General features: G+C 47.4%; 1 protein-coding gene across 2 annotated transcripts in view; it reads right to left on the bottom strand.

Moving 5' to 3' along the window:
- Positions 1-2,290: 2,290 nt before the first annotated feature.
- Positions 2,291-13,989, bottom strand: part of EGFLAM (EGF like, fibronectin type III and laminin G domains) — a 173,295-nt gene continuing 161,596 nt past the window's right edge. For both annotated transcript variants that reach the window (XM_032415400.1, XM_032415401.1), the window contains 4 exons: positions 13,027-13,170; positions 7,066-7,149; positions 3,593-3,696; positions 2,291-2,787 (listed from right to left, as the gene is read on the bottom strand). In XM_032415400.1, the coding sequence (XP_032271291.1) occupies positions 2,633-2,787; positions 3,593-3,696; positions 7,066-7,149; positions 13,027-13,170 (487 nt within the window). In that variant the 3' untranslated portion in view covers positions 2,291-2,632. The remainder of the gene's footprint in view (positions 2,788-3,592; positions 3,697-7,065; positions 7,150-13,026; positions 13,171-13,989) is intronic.

The following is a 13,989-nucleotide window of genomic DNA, read 5'->3' as shown; positions in this document are numbered from 1 at the left end:
CACCTGGTCAAGCTTCAGAATGCCGTTTGTATCCCCACAACCACCTCCCCTATAAATGCATCCCGTATCTCCTGGGTTTTGTCCACCGAGAGGGTGAAAGAGCCCTGCTCCTGGCTTGGGATATACTTACCATGTTCTCTGATCCTGAGCACCCAGGTGATCCGCTCCTCTGGGGTCACCCTACTCTGCTGCCCTCTTGTCAGCAGGATCTCCCCTGCCCTCAGCCCGCCATGGGGTCACCCTTTCTAACCCCTCTGCACCCCACCCAGAGGGGAAGGTGGCCCGCAATTCTCCTCAGCTTCAGCACACACTCCCAGGTCCCTGGCCCCGAGTCACCGCATTTTTGTCCAGATAACACCTGCAGGGAATAGCAGCTCATCTACAACACAACTCTCCTGGCTTCAGCTCAGCAGCATATTTTGCTAAAATCACAATGTTTTATTTGTTTGGGGTTGTTTTTTGGGTGGGTTTTTTTTGTTTTGTTTTGTTTTTTGGCTGGAGGCAATGGATTGAAACTATGCTAGGAAGGCAACCCCACTTTCTCTGGGGAAGCCCGGCTCCTAGCAGTCGTCTCCATGGAAGAGCGGTGGAGATGAGGGTGTTTGGGAGCGGGCAAAACCCGCTTTCTAAGACATCCTGACGCAGAACCTTCTGAGCGATTCCCTGAAAGGGACAGAGAATACAGACATGTTGGATTAAGGAATGTAATATGCTGGGCTGAGGAAACAGCATAAAAAAATTGTGCAAAGACATAAAAGTCCATGAAGAGTTCAGGAAACCGTGTAGGCTAGAAATTGAAGGATACAGGGATACATATAACAATATGATAATTCTGTATTTTCTAAGCTGAACGCTAGCAGGAAGATTTTGCAATTCATTAAACTACGGAACAAAACAAACAAAAAAGACAAAAAAGATAAAAAACAGCCCCCTTTCTACCACGTGGCTTTCCTGTAAACTGTACTCCCCAGCTGACACCCGGAGGAACAAAGGAATTACCAGGACTGTCGCTGCTACAATCACTGTCCTTATTACCATCGTTGTTGTTATTCCTCCCAGAGGGAGGATCCTGGTCATTGGAGGTCCCAAAGGTAAGAGGTAGAAGGCTGAAGCCCGAGGGGAATGTCTCTAGTTCATTTATTCAGTTTTCAGAATTCTCAAAGTGCTCACCACTGTGCTTCACCCAAAGCTCAAAGTCTCTGCTGAACGCACGCTGCACACACCAGAGTCAAGTCATGACGGACTATAGGCTCGTACGTGATTCCGATCCGATTTCCCTCCTCTTTGGGGACAGTGTTCATCTCACCTTTCCCTTAGCAAGTCCCGTCCTGGGGATCTGCCAGTGAGCCAGCTGTCTGTCGGGTCCCCGCCAAGGGCTCAGAGGAAGCACCCGCTTCTCCGGTTCTTGCCCAGACACTCAGACCATGCTGAGGACACCCCCTGCCCCAGAACAGCCTTAGAATCACCCACTGTGAGACTCTACTTGCAGGGATTGTGTCTACAGATCATGAATAATTGTATCGGTGTCCATTTGTGGACACGGCTTCTGCAAGCATCAGCAACATCTCCCCCAAATGAATAAAAGACTGAACGCATGATTCTAGCCTTCTTCATCTCCTTTATTCAGGTTCACTACAGACATTCCCCCTCTCTTAAAGCAAAAATGACAGTGACCCTCCTCCGTAACACATGTACCTGTTAATCTGCTTATGTGGGAAGCTTCATGTTCATCTCCTTGAGCCATCAACATTTACTGCAAGAGAAGAGTCAGCTTCCCCCAGCTGCCCACCCCAAGATAACTATCCCACTCCGACGGATGTCACGAAGGGCCCAAACAAGTCTTTTCTGGGGGAAAATTTTTAGGAAGTGTGCAAAGAATTCAGGGTTGTCCACACAAACTTGCAAAAGTATACTGTGTGGACAATCTGCAGCTATAAAAATATACACATACAAAAAGACATCTACAAAATCATGGTGCCCGTTTTCTTCGATTTGCATTATAAAAAGTAGGGAGTTTTCATTAAAGGTAAACTTTGGTGGGGGCAGCATTCTAACTGTGACTCCATGCTTAGTCTCCCCTCCTCCTGATTTTCATGGAATAGTCAGAGCATACTGAACCAGCCACTGAGGAGTGCAAGGGATTAATCCTAAATAATGCATGGGCCAAGGTGAGAAATTCAAGGTTCAAGGTCAAATAGTCATTCTGCTGTCAGCAAAAGTGTCATGAGTCAGGGAAGGAGGGAAGTATTTTAATACTGCCCTTTGGGTCTCTATTTTTTTTTTCTTTCTGTTTTTATTCACTATGAATCACAACACAGTCACTGAGCTACAGCAGCTAGGCTCTGGAATTTGCATTGAAGTGTGATCTCTGGCAGCCCCTGCACATTCAATGGACAAAGTTCGACGCTTCCTACACAGAGTATTCCGTTGGGTTTGGCCCACAGAGTGTCAGCAGGAAAGGCCACACAGGGACTCCTGTCTTGGTTCTAGTTTCTCATCAGGGGGTACTTTCTCCTTGATGGGAAGAAACGCACCTGGCCGCCATGCCTCCGTGTGTGGCATCCGGCGGGTCGCGGGGCCCCGGGGAGTCTCAGCAGAGAAGGCTGTGTCCCTTGGGCAAGCCCAGCTGGGCTTACTTGGCTCCACACGTGTTGATGTTCTTCCCATCCACGGCGTCTTCCACGAGGGAAATGTGGTAATCGGTGGACAGGGTGAAATGAGAAATACAGCCCACGAGGCCTCGCATGTATTGCCTGTTAGTGTGCAGAGCGATTTCCTTCATTCCACCTGCCAGGAAGCAAGAGGGAGACGGGCTGAGCCAGAGGGGAGCAGGTCTCGTTAGGACACTCGAGTCTTCACTGACCAAGGTGTCCCTCGACTGACAGGATGGGTGAGGGCTGTGAGCCCCTCCAACTGCTCAGTGCAGAGCATCTGTCTAATTAATAATAACCCTTGAAGGGACAGACGGACTTGTATCGACCTGACACACAACCAGAGGCTATAAATACCCACCTCACGTGTGACTGCTGACCCAACTGACCACGTAAAACCAAACAGTGCCTGGTAAATTTTGAAATGTTGTATAATGTCAACGGAAGGCAGCAGGTAGTTAAAGGTGATGTCATCTTAACCCGAAAGAAATACACTGATATTGAAAGCTTTCAATTAAGTTCACTTTTAGGAAATATCATTTGGATAGAAATCTATTTTCGTGTTTATGTGTCTGCAGTAGTGGTTTCTAAACTATTTACAGAAATACTACTCATTCTAATTTTGAGAGGGGACAAGAAAGATCCTCCTTCCTCAGAGGGAACTGTCGGAGCTATATTAGGCAGGTTTTTGTTCTATAAACAAGAAAAGCATGGTTTTCCTGGTGGATCAGTCCAAAGCACAAAAGCATCTAAGTGCTTCCTGCCCCCTCAGCCATGAGTCAGAAGTTCAGAAAATGGAACAACAGAATATATGGCAAGCTTCCCAATTTCTAAGTATTTGATCTGGTGAAGTGCACCTCTTTGGGGGAACCCCACCATGACAACTGGAGGCCTAACAAGAAGACGCTGGCGTAATTTAGATTTGGTCAAAGGTCACTTACCCACATACAGAGCTCCATTGATGTTGAGCTGCCTCATCATGCCAGGTGATTTGCCTGTTCTGGCCCCATAGTCATCCACAGTTATCTTTCCGGATTGGCCATCCCTGCAGAGACCACCATTTTTGGAGCTTAATTCAATTATGCATTCATTTTAATAAAACTCCATTCAAGTACTTACTCTGTGCCAGGCACTATGCTAAATGACGGAGGCGCAAAAATGAAAAAGAAAAAATTCCTGCCCCTCAGGAATTTACGGTTTCCTGAGGCAAACAAAAAAATTCAAATTGTACGTGACAACACCGTGTCACCACTCCTCAGCAGAGGAATGCCAGGATGGTGCAGAACACAGGAGGAGACGGGGTCAGGGAAAGCTTCAAGGGACACTCTGTCTGCGATGAGCTTCGAAGGCTGGGTAGGTCAGGGGAAGCAGGAGGGTAACGCAAACAGGAAGTGGCAATGCTAAAGAGAGAAAAGACAGGGGCTTGGTACAGGCTGGGCATAGAGAATTCTGGAAGTGGGAGGAGAGTGGCCAGAAGCATTTCTCCTGAAGAGAGCCAGAGAAGAACAGAACTATAAGGGGAGGGGTGGTGGGGACATGGGGACACGTGATGAGTTCGAACAGTATTCTAAGCAAAATGGAAAGCCAATGATAACAGGTAGAGGATTACTTTGGGGGAGGACAAAGAATGGCCGAGAAGTTTCTAAAGGACCTAGAGAGTCATCCAAAAGCGACTCTGGGGACAGTGGAGTGGAGGTGTTCATCTGTGGCAGGGGCTTTGCCATTTTCTATGCTGGTTCCCAAACTATCTGGTCCCAGGGACCTTCTTCAAAAAACCACCCGTTTGTGCAGATCTTGGAGGACTGCACCAACCCAGGCTGCACTGTTTTCTTTAGGAGTTCCTTACTGATCTTCTAATCTTTTTTTTATAGCAAACTGTTCTTGTTTCTTGGATTACTGGTCTCTCTTATCTCTCTGACGTAGTAATATGCTTTATCATTTTTTTAATCATTTATATCATTTTTTTTTTTAAAGATTTTATTTATTTAGTTGACAGAGAGAGACACAGCGAGAGAGGGAACACAAGCAGGGGGAGTGGGAGAGGGAGAAGCAGGCTTCCCGCTGAGCAGGGAGCCCGATGCGGGGCTCGATCCCAGGACCCTGGGATCATGACCTGAGCCGAAGGCAGACACTTAACAACTGAGCCACCCAGGCGCCCCCATTTATATCATTTTTTATCATTTATCATTTTTTCATTCAAGTCTTTGTTTCCTTCAAATTGCTTTGTTATGTTGATTTGTTCTGCTATCCATCTTTTACATCAGAGATTTTTTCAAATGCCTAGTGATTCCTGACAGCCACTTCATAGTTAAGTGAAGTGAATAAGCACTGGGCCGCCCGGGTGGCTCAGTTGGTTAAGCATCTAACTCTTGATTTCAGATCATGAGATCAGATCATGATCTCAGGGTCGTGAGATCGAGCCCCACTATAGGCTCTGCACTCAGCGGGAAGTCTGCTTGAGACTCTCTCTCTCTCTCTCTCTGCCCCTCCTTCCACTTGTACACTCTCTCTAAAATAAATAAATAAAACCTTTAAAAAAGAAAAAAAGCACTAAAAGGCGGATTGGAAGCTCTGTGTGTAGATTCGGTTCTGCTGCCTGGGGCTTCATAGTGCTGGGATCTGGCTCAATCATTTTCTTGGGGGACACCTGAATTTTCTACTTTCCTTACTGTGGGGGATAGGCCTGGCTCCCAGCATTCTGGAATCACACTGGGGGAAGAATTATGGGGTTCTTAATATTCAACATATGAGCTTGCCCACAGTCCCCAGCTTTAGTTTATATAGTTTATACAGTATACAGTAGTCCAGTATTTAGTTATGCTTAGTGCCACCAGCTCAGAACCTTATTTCACTTTCTCCAGAGAAATGTCTTTCCTTATTTTCCCATGGGTAGGGAAAGAGCAGTGTGCCAGCTAGATGAGGTAGAAAAGGGGCTTGGGTTCTAACTCCTCAAGTAAATTCAAGGAAAGCTTTTAAAACCAATCATCCCCCTTTTAGCCCCTCCTTCACCTTCCAGAGTTTCCTGGCTCTACTCTTTTTTGGGGGATACAATAATATAAATCCGGTTGGCCAGGCCTCACGTCTTGGTAGAAACTCTTCTAGTAATGAGCTTTAGAGGTAATTCTGTTCTGTCCTCACCCTCAAGACCATACACTGCCTCCCCACTTTGGATATGCTTTTTTAGAATCCCATACCTGAATGCTGTGATGAGCAATGCCTCCAACAGCTTATCTTGCCTGACCAGCCTTTCCCACCCCCCCTCACCATTACTCTAAAAAATTCCATTCTTCCTCCCACTTTATTTCATCTAAGAATTTTTCATTTTTTTATATCTCTGAAATGAGGCTACGTCTTATAATCAATGGCATCTTAGGTTTGAAAAAACATGGTATCAACTTCTAAGGTAATAAGTAATGGACAGGAAAGTGGAGTCCAGCAAGGCTACTCCCACCACAGCCTATATGTGAGCTGAGGAGGAAACCGAGCATGGTAGCCCCATGGTTCCCAGCCTCACTCTTTTTTTTTTTTTTTTTTTTTATTTATTTGAGAGAGAGAGAATGAGAAAGAGCAAGCACATGAGAGGGGGGAGGGTCAGAGGGAGAAGCAGACTCCCTGCCGAGCAGGGAGCCCAATGCGGGACTCGATCCAGGGACTCCAGGATCATGACCTGAGCCGAAGGCAGTCGCTTAACCAACTGAGCCACCCAGGCGCCCCCCAGCCTCACTCTTGACCTCACCCATGGACCTCCCCAGAAAGGGCTATGGTAAATGCTCAGGGAACCTGAACCACACACTCTATTCAGCTCAACTCCTAGAACCCTCATCTAACATGGCAAGACTGACATTTTTTTTACAGAGCTAAGTTTGGGCCTGCTCTTTGGTTTCTCAGAATATACTGTTAAGAGGAAGTAAAACTAATTTTAAAGGAATGATTCACCCGGAGTTAGTCAGAAGTCAGGGTAGTGACCTCTGTGAGGGGGGAGATATGTAATTGGGGCAGGGTGCACACAGCTTCTAAAGCTCAGGTAATGTAATGTCCAAAAAAAAAAAAAAAAAAAAAAAGTGGGTGAGATGTGAAGCATTCCTCAAAGTCCACAGGCCCTGAAATCTTATCCTACTAGAGAGATCTAGATCTCACAAGATAGCGAGGCCCTCTTCCAGGTTAGCCATCAAAAAGTTCTTTCTCTGGGTGGTCTCTGTTGAGTGCAGACTTGAGAGGTCAGGCCCTCTGGCCTGTCAGTGTTAGGGAAAAGCAAGCGGGACCTTAGTAACAAAACGCCCTGGATGACCCGGGTCAGAAGCAGTAGGATGCCAGGCAAGGTTGGGGAGCAGGACTTTGGGGCCACAGGCACGTGGACAGCACATCTGGCTCTTGCTGAGCTCCAGCTCTGTCTCACCCTGTGGTGGGGACTCACCGAACAGCCTTGACTCGGTGCCACCGACCATCACTGAAGGAGCCATTAACCATGATGGACGCCACGCCACTGCCCAGGTTGTAGCTAACGGCACGAGAGAAGAAGCGGACAGAATCAAGTGAAATATAGGTAGGCAGGCAGCCCCGAACGATTCCCATTGCAAAAATTCCTTGGAACTCAGAATGTACCTTCCTTAATACAAAATACAACAATGTTATAAAAAGCATTAGGTTTCCAGGCTAGGCCATAAATGATCCCCCCACCCTCCAAAAAAAAGTTTTTCTTAAAATTCTAATCGTAGTAAAATATACGTGACATAAAATTTACCACTTTAACCGTTTTCCAGGGTTAGTTGGGTAGTGCTGAGTGCAAGCCATGTCCAAAACTCATTTTATCTTGCAAAACTGAATCTCTGCACCCCTGAAATTACCACTCACCATCCACCCTTTCCCTGGCCTCTCACTGTTCTGCTTTCTGTCTCTGTGACTTTGACTATTCTCGATAACCTCATACAAGTAGAACCATGCGGTATTTGTCTCTTTGTGAATGGCTTCTTGCATTTAGCATAACGTCCTCAAGGTGTTTGTTGGTTGGTTTTGGCATGTACAGAAGCATCAGTCCTATAGTATCAGGAACAAGAAGGGCTTCATCATTTGTAATGTGTTTACTAGGTCAAATACTGTCTCCCCCAAACCTCAGAATGTGACCTTATTTAGAAAGAGGGTCTTGGCGGATGTAATTAGTTAAGATGAAGTCATCCTCGGTTAGGGCGGCCCTAAATCCAGTATGTCCTCATAAAAAAGGGGAAATTTTTGGACACAGGGACAGAAACAGGTAGGAAAGAATGCAACACAGAGATGCAGGCAGAGATTGGAATGGTGCATTTATGAGCCAAGAAACACCAAGAATTGCCAGCAACCACCACTACCTGGAAGAAAGGGATAGAACATTCTCCCTCAGAGCCCCCCGAAGGAACCAACCCTGCCAACACCCGTGTGTCGGATTTCTCTCCTCCAGAACTGTGAGAGAATACATTTATATTGTTTTAAGTCACCCAATTTGTGGTAATTTGTTATGGCAGCTCTCAGAAACTCATACATGTGTTTTCACTTTCTGAAAAACAAAACAAAACAGAACACAACACGGCAGAGTGGGCTAAGCCCCAAAGAGATCAGGAGGATCTGCCCAAAATCCCAAAGCTTATGGATAGGACTTAACTTGGTGTCTGATCTGCTCCTCCCTCCCAATTTTACTCTGCTATCAGGCCCACTCAGTAGCTTTGTATTTTCTATTTCAGTTTCCAGATACCCTTATACCCTATAGGTCTCAGAAGACGTGCACATATTGTTTACCAGAAAGAAATATCCCTCTCAGTCCAGTGCTCATTTAATAATTCTAGTTTAATTCAATTCAACAAATATTTCGTGAGTGACTACTCCAGGCTGGGCACTGGGCCAACTGCCTAGACCTCCCCTTGATAATGTAATAAAGCCTAATGTAATCACGCTTTTCAAAGAAAATGTGTTCCACCAGGGCACCTCTCCTCAGTTTATAAGAGGACATGTCTCTCTGTGACTTCACTGGCCAAGAAATAGGAATGTTGAAAGGAAACCTGGATTAGTAACTGAGCTCTTGCATGCACTCGCTCTGAGAAAAGAGCAAGAAGAGAAAGCACTTGGCTTTCCCCAGGGAACGCACGAGGGGTCATTTCTGTAATCACGGAGGCTCCAGGGAGTCTTCCAGCCCACTGACACTGAACCGAGCACAACACTTGGGTGACCTGACGAGCTAGGAGACATAGCTGTCGCTCTGATCCTGAAAAGTTTACGGCTTCCTAATGCATTTTCCCACCCCCAGTGTCTCCTTGTAAGAAGCAGCCTGCAGGTGGGATTTTCAGATTTCATTATTTAGTGGCCAAATGACTTTTTGAAGGAATGAATGAGGATGAAGCAGGGCTGAGAGCTGACTGGCAGAAACCGAGCCGAATCACCAGGTGTGGCTTTAATGAAAGGCAGTGAGGGGTAACAGAAAGGGTGTGGGCACTTGGATTGGACTAGCCTGCCTTGATTCCCAGTCTTGCCAATGACTAGCTCTGTGACCTTGGCCATTTGCCCGATCTCTCTGAGACTGTTTCCTCCTCTGTGAAATGGGGGAATTAATACCTTCCCTAAAGGACTGTAGGGAATATTACATAAAAGAGCATGGCACATAGTAAGATCCAAACAAATAACCCCACCATCCCCAATACACGCAGTCCTTAATGCAGCTCATATCCGAGGTTGACAATATATCTGGAGGAACCAGTAGTAAATAGAAAGTTGCCACCAAGAGTTAAACTCATCAAGCCTCTCCTGGAAGAGTAGTCATGTGTGAGAGTGAACCAACAGGCTGTAAATATGTAACGAAAAAGGTCAGGAACACCCAGATCTCAGAATCAAGGTGACTTCGAGATAATCTCAGGGACGCTAGACTGGAACGTGATTGTAATCCAGTGAATGGAAACCTTTCAGCTGTGTTTAGACAAAAGACGGGCTTTCTTCTCCTGTTCTCCAACCTGATAACGCTCCTATTCATGCAAAGAGCCAGAACGTACTCAAGGGAGTCAACAGTGAACCCGGCAGCCAGGACTCCAGCCTCATTGTGAGGTGGTGGTTGGGGAGGCAGCTCGGTTGGCCTCTCCACGGCCTGACTCTCCCACACATGCACCCGCTCTATCCCACCCTCCAACTAACCTCCTGCTTCCCCAGATACCCTGTCACCCTCTGTTGTTATTGTTTTTTACAATAATAAAAGACCAAGAATAGTGGTTAGCTGCTTTGGGAGAGGGCATGGGGGAGCTCTCTGGGGTGTGGGAAATGTTCTCTATCTTGTTCTGGGTGGTAGTTACACAGGTATCTACGTGTTTAAAAATTTTTCAAAGTCATCAAGCTGTACACTTGACATTTGTGCACTTCATGGAAGTTATACCTCAGTTTAAAAAAAAAAGTAGAAACATATGAATGAATGAATCAATGAACAGACGAATGCATGTCTGGCTTCTCTATCAAGGCCTTGTGAATCTGGTTAGCGGGACTTGGTCATTCTGATTCAAATTTACCTGCTCAATTTGCTGTGCCCGGGAAGCTATGAGGCTGAGCACCGAGGTGGGCCGCCAGGAAGAGCCACCAGGTGAGGCCTTTTGGAAACCATGCGGCTGCTTCCATGTCGTGACCCCCCCTACTTAGTCGTACCCCCTTTGAACTGCCACACAGAGCGTTTTACTAATGTCAGATCTCTTCCTTTTCTCTGTTGCATGAAAATGTTATCAAGGTCACATGGAAAGAGTGGGAAAGCCTGTCAGTCAGGTGGTTTTCACAAACCTGTTCACTGGGCTTTATGCCCCATACACAATCATAAAACATAATGAAACAAAACTACCAAAAACTATACTCTTAGCCAAACACTTTGATTCCCTTTCTTCTACTTAATCTTGTACATAGAAACCCAGAAAACATTTGCTCCAAGATAACAATTTTAATAATCAGTACCACTAACAGCTAGATAGGCCAGACCCTGCACCAAGCCCTTCACATGAATTAACGCATTCAGTCTTCAGTCCTCATGACTGTTTGCTTCTCACTTCTACAGAGGCAGGGTAACTTGCCCAAGGTCACATGGCCACATGTCTGACTCTGAAGCCCAGGCGGTTGACCATTTCAGACCCTGCTTCTTAGGGCGCAGTTCCTGATCGTTTCCAATCGGATTCTGGCCCGCACAAGGCCCTGGGCCATCAGAATCTCTGGGTGGTGGTCCCAGGAATCCACCTCTGAGACCAGCTCCCCCCACCCCGCTGACTCTGTACAATGACATTTTCAAACCACTGGCCTGCACTCTAATTCCTTTCCATGCCCAGCCTCCCGCGGCGCTTCCTATATCTGTGCTGGGTGAATGGATGTGCGAAGTGACTGCCCAGAGGAAGGAAGGGAGGCCGAGGCAGCGACGTTGCAGCTCCAGGCCCAGGGATGGGCGGGCGCAGACGTCCACCTCTGTGGGGGGCCAAGTGGGGCATCCTTCACGCAGAACATAGCCACCACTCCAGGCTAAAAGAAACACATCGGGCCCATTTTCAGAATCCGAGGGAGAACTGGCAATAGAAGAAAAATGCAGGGATGCAGGGGGGCCGTCAGAAGGGTGTCCCGGGGGTGGGGAAACGGGGGCTGGCCAGAGCCGGGGGGGGAGCTGCGGGGCAGCCCTGAGCACACTTCCCCTGTCCGGGGCCAGCGGTTTAGGGGGGAAGCTGGGCCTCCCACCCACGGCTGAGCTACTGTTTCAGTTCCCTTTTCTGGGCACAATCAAGTACTTGAGGCCTTGGTGAGGTTAACCACAGGAAAACCACAAGAAAATGGCTTCGCGGCAGCCAGCCTGAAACTGGGGTGTGAAGAGCTCTGTGTTTGACCTCAGGGCCAAGGGGGGAAAGGGAGCTGAGACGGTGCTCCCACCGGCCAGCCTGGAGCCATCAACCACACACTCTCTCCCAAGTCCCCGACGATCACAGGATGGCATCCCTCAGCACGCTCTGCTGTTTAGGAGGAAGTGTGATGTTGGACAAGTGACATTTCCTCTCAAAATGCCTTTTATTCAAACTGAAAGGACTTAACATTATTCTACTCGGGCTGTCAGTAATCCCCGTGCACGATCCACAGAAGCCCCAGAATTAAATCTTCATCTTCTCCACAGGTCAATCATCTTTGTTTTGAGTCCAACCGAGTCCATATCACTTAGTGACTTTGTGCTAGTCACCAGAGGGGGAATTAAAGCAGGAAAAGCCAGAGAAATTCCTCCCCCCATAGAGCAGATAGACCATCCAGAGACCAGGCAGGGGTTTCAAACCTTAGCGGACACAGAATCACCTGGAGAAACAGCTAAAACAGACTGCTGGGTCCCACCCCTAGAGTTATTCTGGTTCAGGAGGCCAAGGGTGGGGCCTGAGAATTTGCATTTCTAACAAGTTTCCCATGACAACTGATGCTACTGGTCCAGAGATCATGTTTTGAGAATCATGGGTCTGGACAAGTATTTCTAACCTCAAATGAGGATGTACCATCACAGTCTCTACTGAAGCTTCCGCATGTCACACAAGCCAGTGCCGGCCCTGGGCAAACCCAGCTCCCACCCGCTGTGCTGGGGAGAAGTGGTCTAGGTCATCCTTTAGCTACTTCACAGCTATCCATGTGACAAATCTGAGAACAGTCTCAAGTGACTCAAAAGAGGTAAGAACTTCCAGGACTGCCTTATCAGTATCACCCAAGAAGCATTTGCAAAAATCCAAATGTTGGGTTGATCTACTGACGTGTGAATCTGGCTTTGCAGGGGGGAGACTGGAAGGCAGGCAATCTCCTTCCCAAGGCCGCACAGCTAATAGGGAGCAGAGTCAGAATTTACAGGCAGGTCTCTCGACTTTAGTTGGTCTCATCTGTCTGAGCTAGTTTGAGCTGAGTACTCATATCCATGCTCAGCACTATCAAAGTCCTCTTTCTACTACATCCTAATTTGCAAGTGGGGAGCATACGGCAGCAACATTCTAGAACGGGGTCAAAAAATGTTCTGTAAAGGGCTAGATGATAAATAATTTAGGCTTTGCCATAGAGTCCCTATTGAAACTACTCAAGTGTGACACCGTAGCATGAAAGTAATCAGATCATATATAAGTGAATGAGTATGGCAGAATTCCAACAAAACTTCATTTACAAAAATGGGTGATGGGCTGGATTTGGCCCTCAGGCTAAAATTTGCCAACTGATGCTCTAGAAGGCGGATGCTGGAAAGAAACACCAGGAGCCTCAAATAAGCCTGGTCCTTCAGGCAACAGTCCATTCCAGCAGACTGGGTGCTGGCTTATTTTGGCATCACTCTGTTTGGCATGATCGGCACTGTCTGAGAAAAATCACAAGGTGATGCTGAAGACAACTGGAGAGCGGTTACCTGAACACCAGGGCTCCATCTCGAAGGCCCAAGGAAATGAAGTCACTGTTGGGTCTCATGGGGCTGTCTCCCCTCCACATCAACAGACCGTCTTTGGCAGTTGTCTTAAACCTCATGAATGCATTTGATCTTGATCCTGATACCCTGGGGAAAATACACAAATAACTGCAACAGATCAACCAGTGTCCACCAATGTCCATTCTGAATAGTCCCAGTTTTGTCTGCCAGCCCCGAGGAGCCAGGTGTAAGGGTAGTCTGCCATTTCTGACACGTACTACCAGGAAATGAAAAATGGCATCACCACCACAAGCTACACGATGGGCCTAAAATTCCGGATTGCTCATTTTGCAGCAGCGTTCCCCTCCCCACATGTGGTGAAATTCCACGAGAGGGCACTTGATGAGTCACAGATTAGCCAGACTCTGGCCAATGCCAGCATCGAGGCTGTACCCTCAATATACACCTCAGTCTTCCCTCCTTCCTGTCCCACCCTCAGGGGGCCTTGGAATAGTGTTCCCCATGCCCCAACAGAAAGTGAGCTTCATAATTGCCAAGAGGTTCAAGTTGGCAGCTCTCTGGGCTATGATCACGGCTACGGATGTCTCGCTCTGGCAGTGACTGTCCTTGAGGGCAGAGGAGGGGCGACCGGACAGGGGGCAGAGTGTCAGTCAGACAAGGAAGGTGGCTCAATGGGATCATGGTCTTGAGGCTGCTGGGGTGGAGGCAGGGTGGAGAGGAGCAGGAAGCTGAGAGGAACGGAGGGGTGCTCAGACGGGTCAGTTCCTGCCCCTACAGCCATGGCTGGGGATAGGATCACAGGCTTACGGGTTCTTACCAATTCCTGGGAATAGACTAGTTCAGAAATGTAGTCTCACTAAGGTGACCAGGGTTTCATCTGATATAAGGAGAAGGGCAAGCATGAGGTCTTTAAATAAGAAGTGAGACAAGAGTAAACATAATTCA

Source organism: Phoca vitulina, unplaced genomic scaffold (genome assembly GCF_004348235.1).
Source record: "Phoca vitulina isolate PV1807 unplaced genomic scaffold, GSC_HSeal_1.0 scaffold17, whole genome shotgun sequence".
Lineage (NCBI taxonomy): Eukaryota > Metazoa > Chordata > Mammalia > Carnivora > Phocidae > Phoca > Phoca vitulina.
This window is presented reverse-complemented; position numbering and strand designations above follow the sequence as displayed.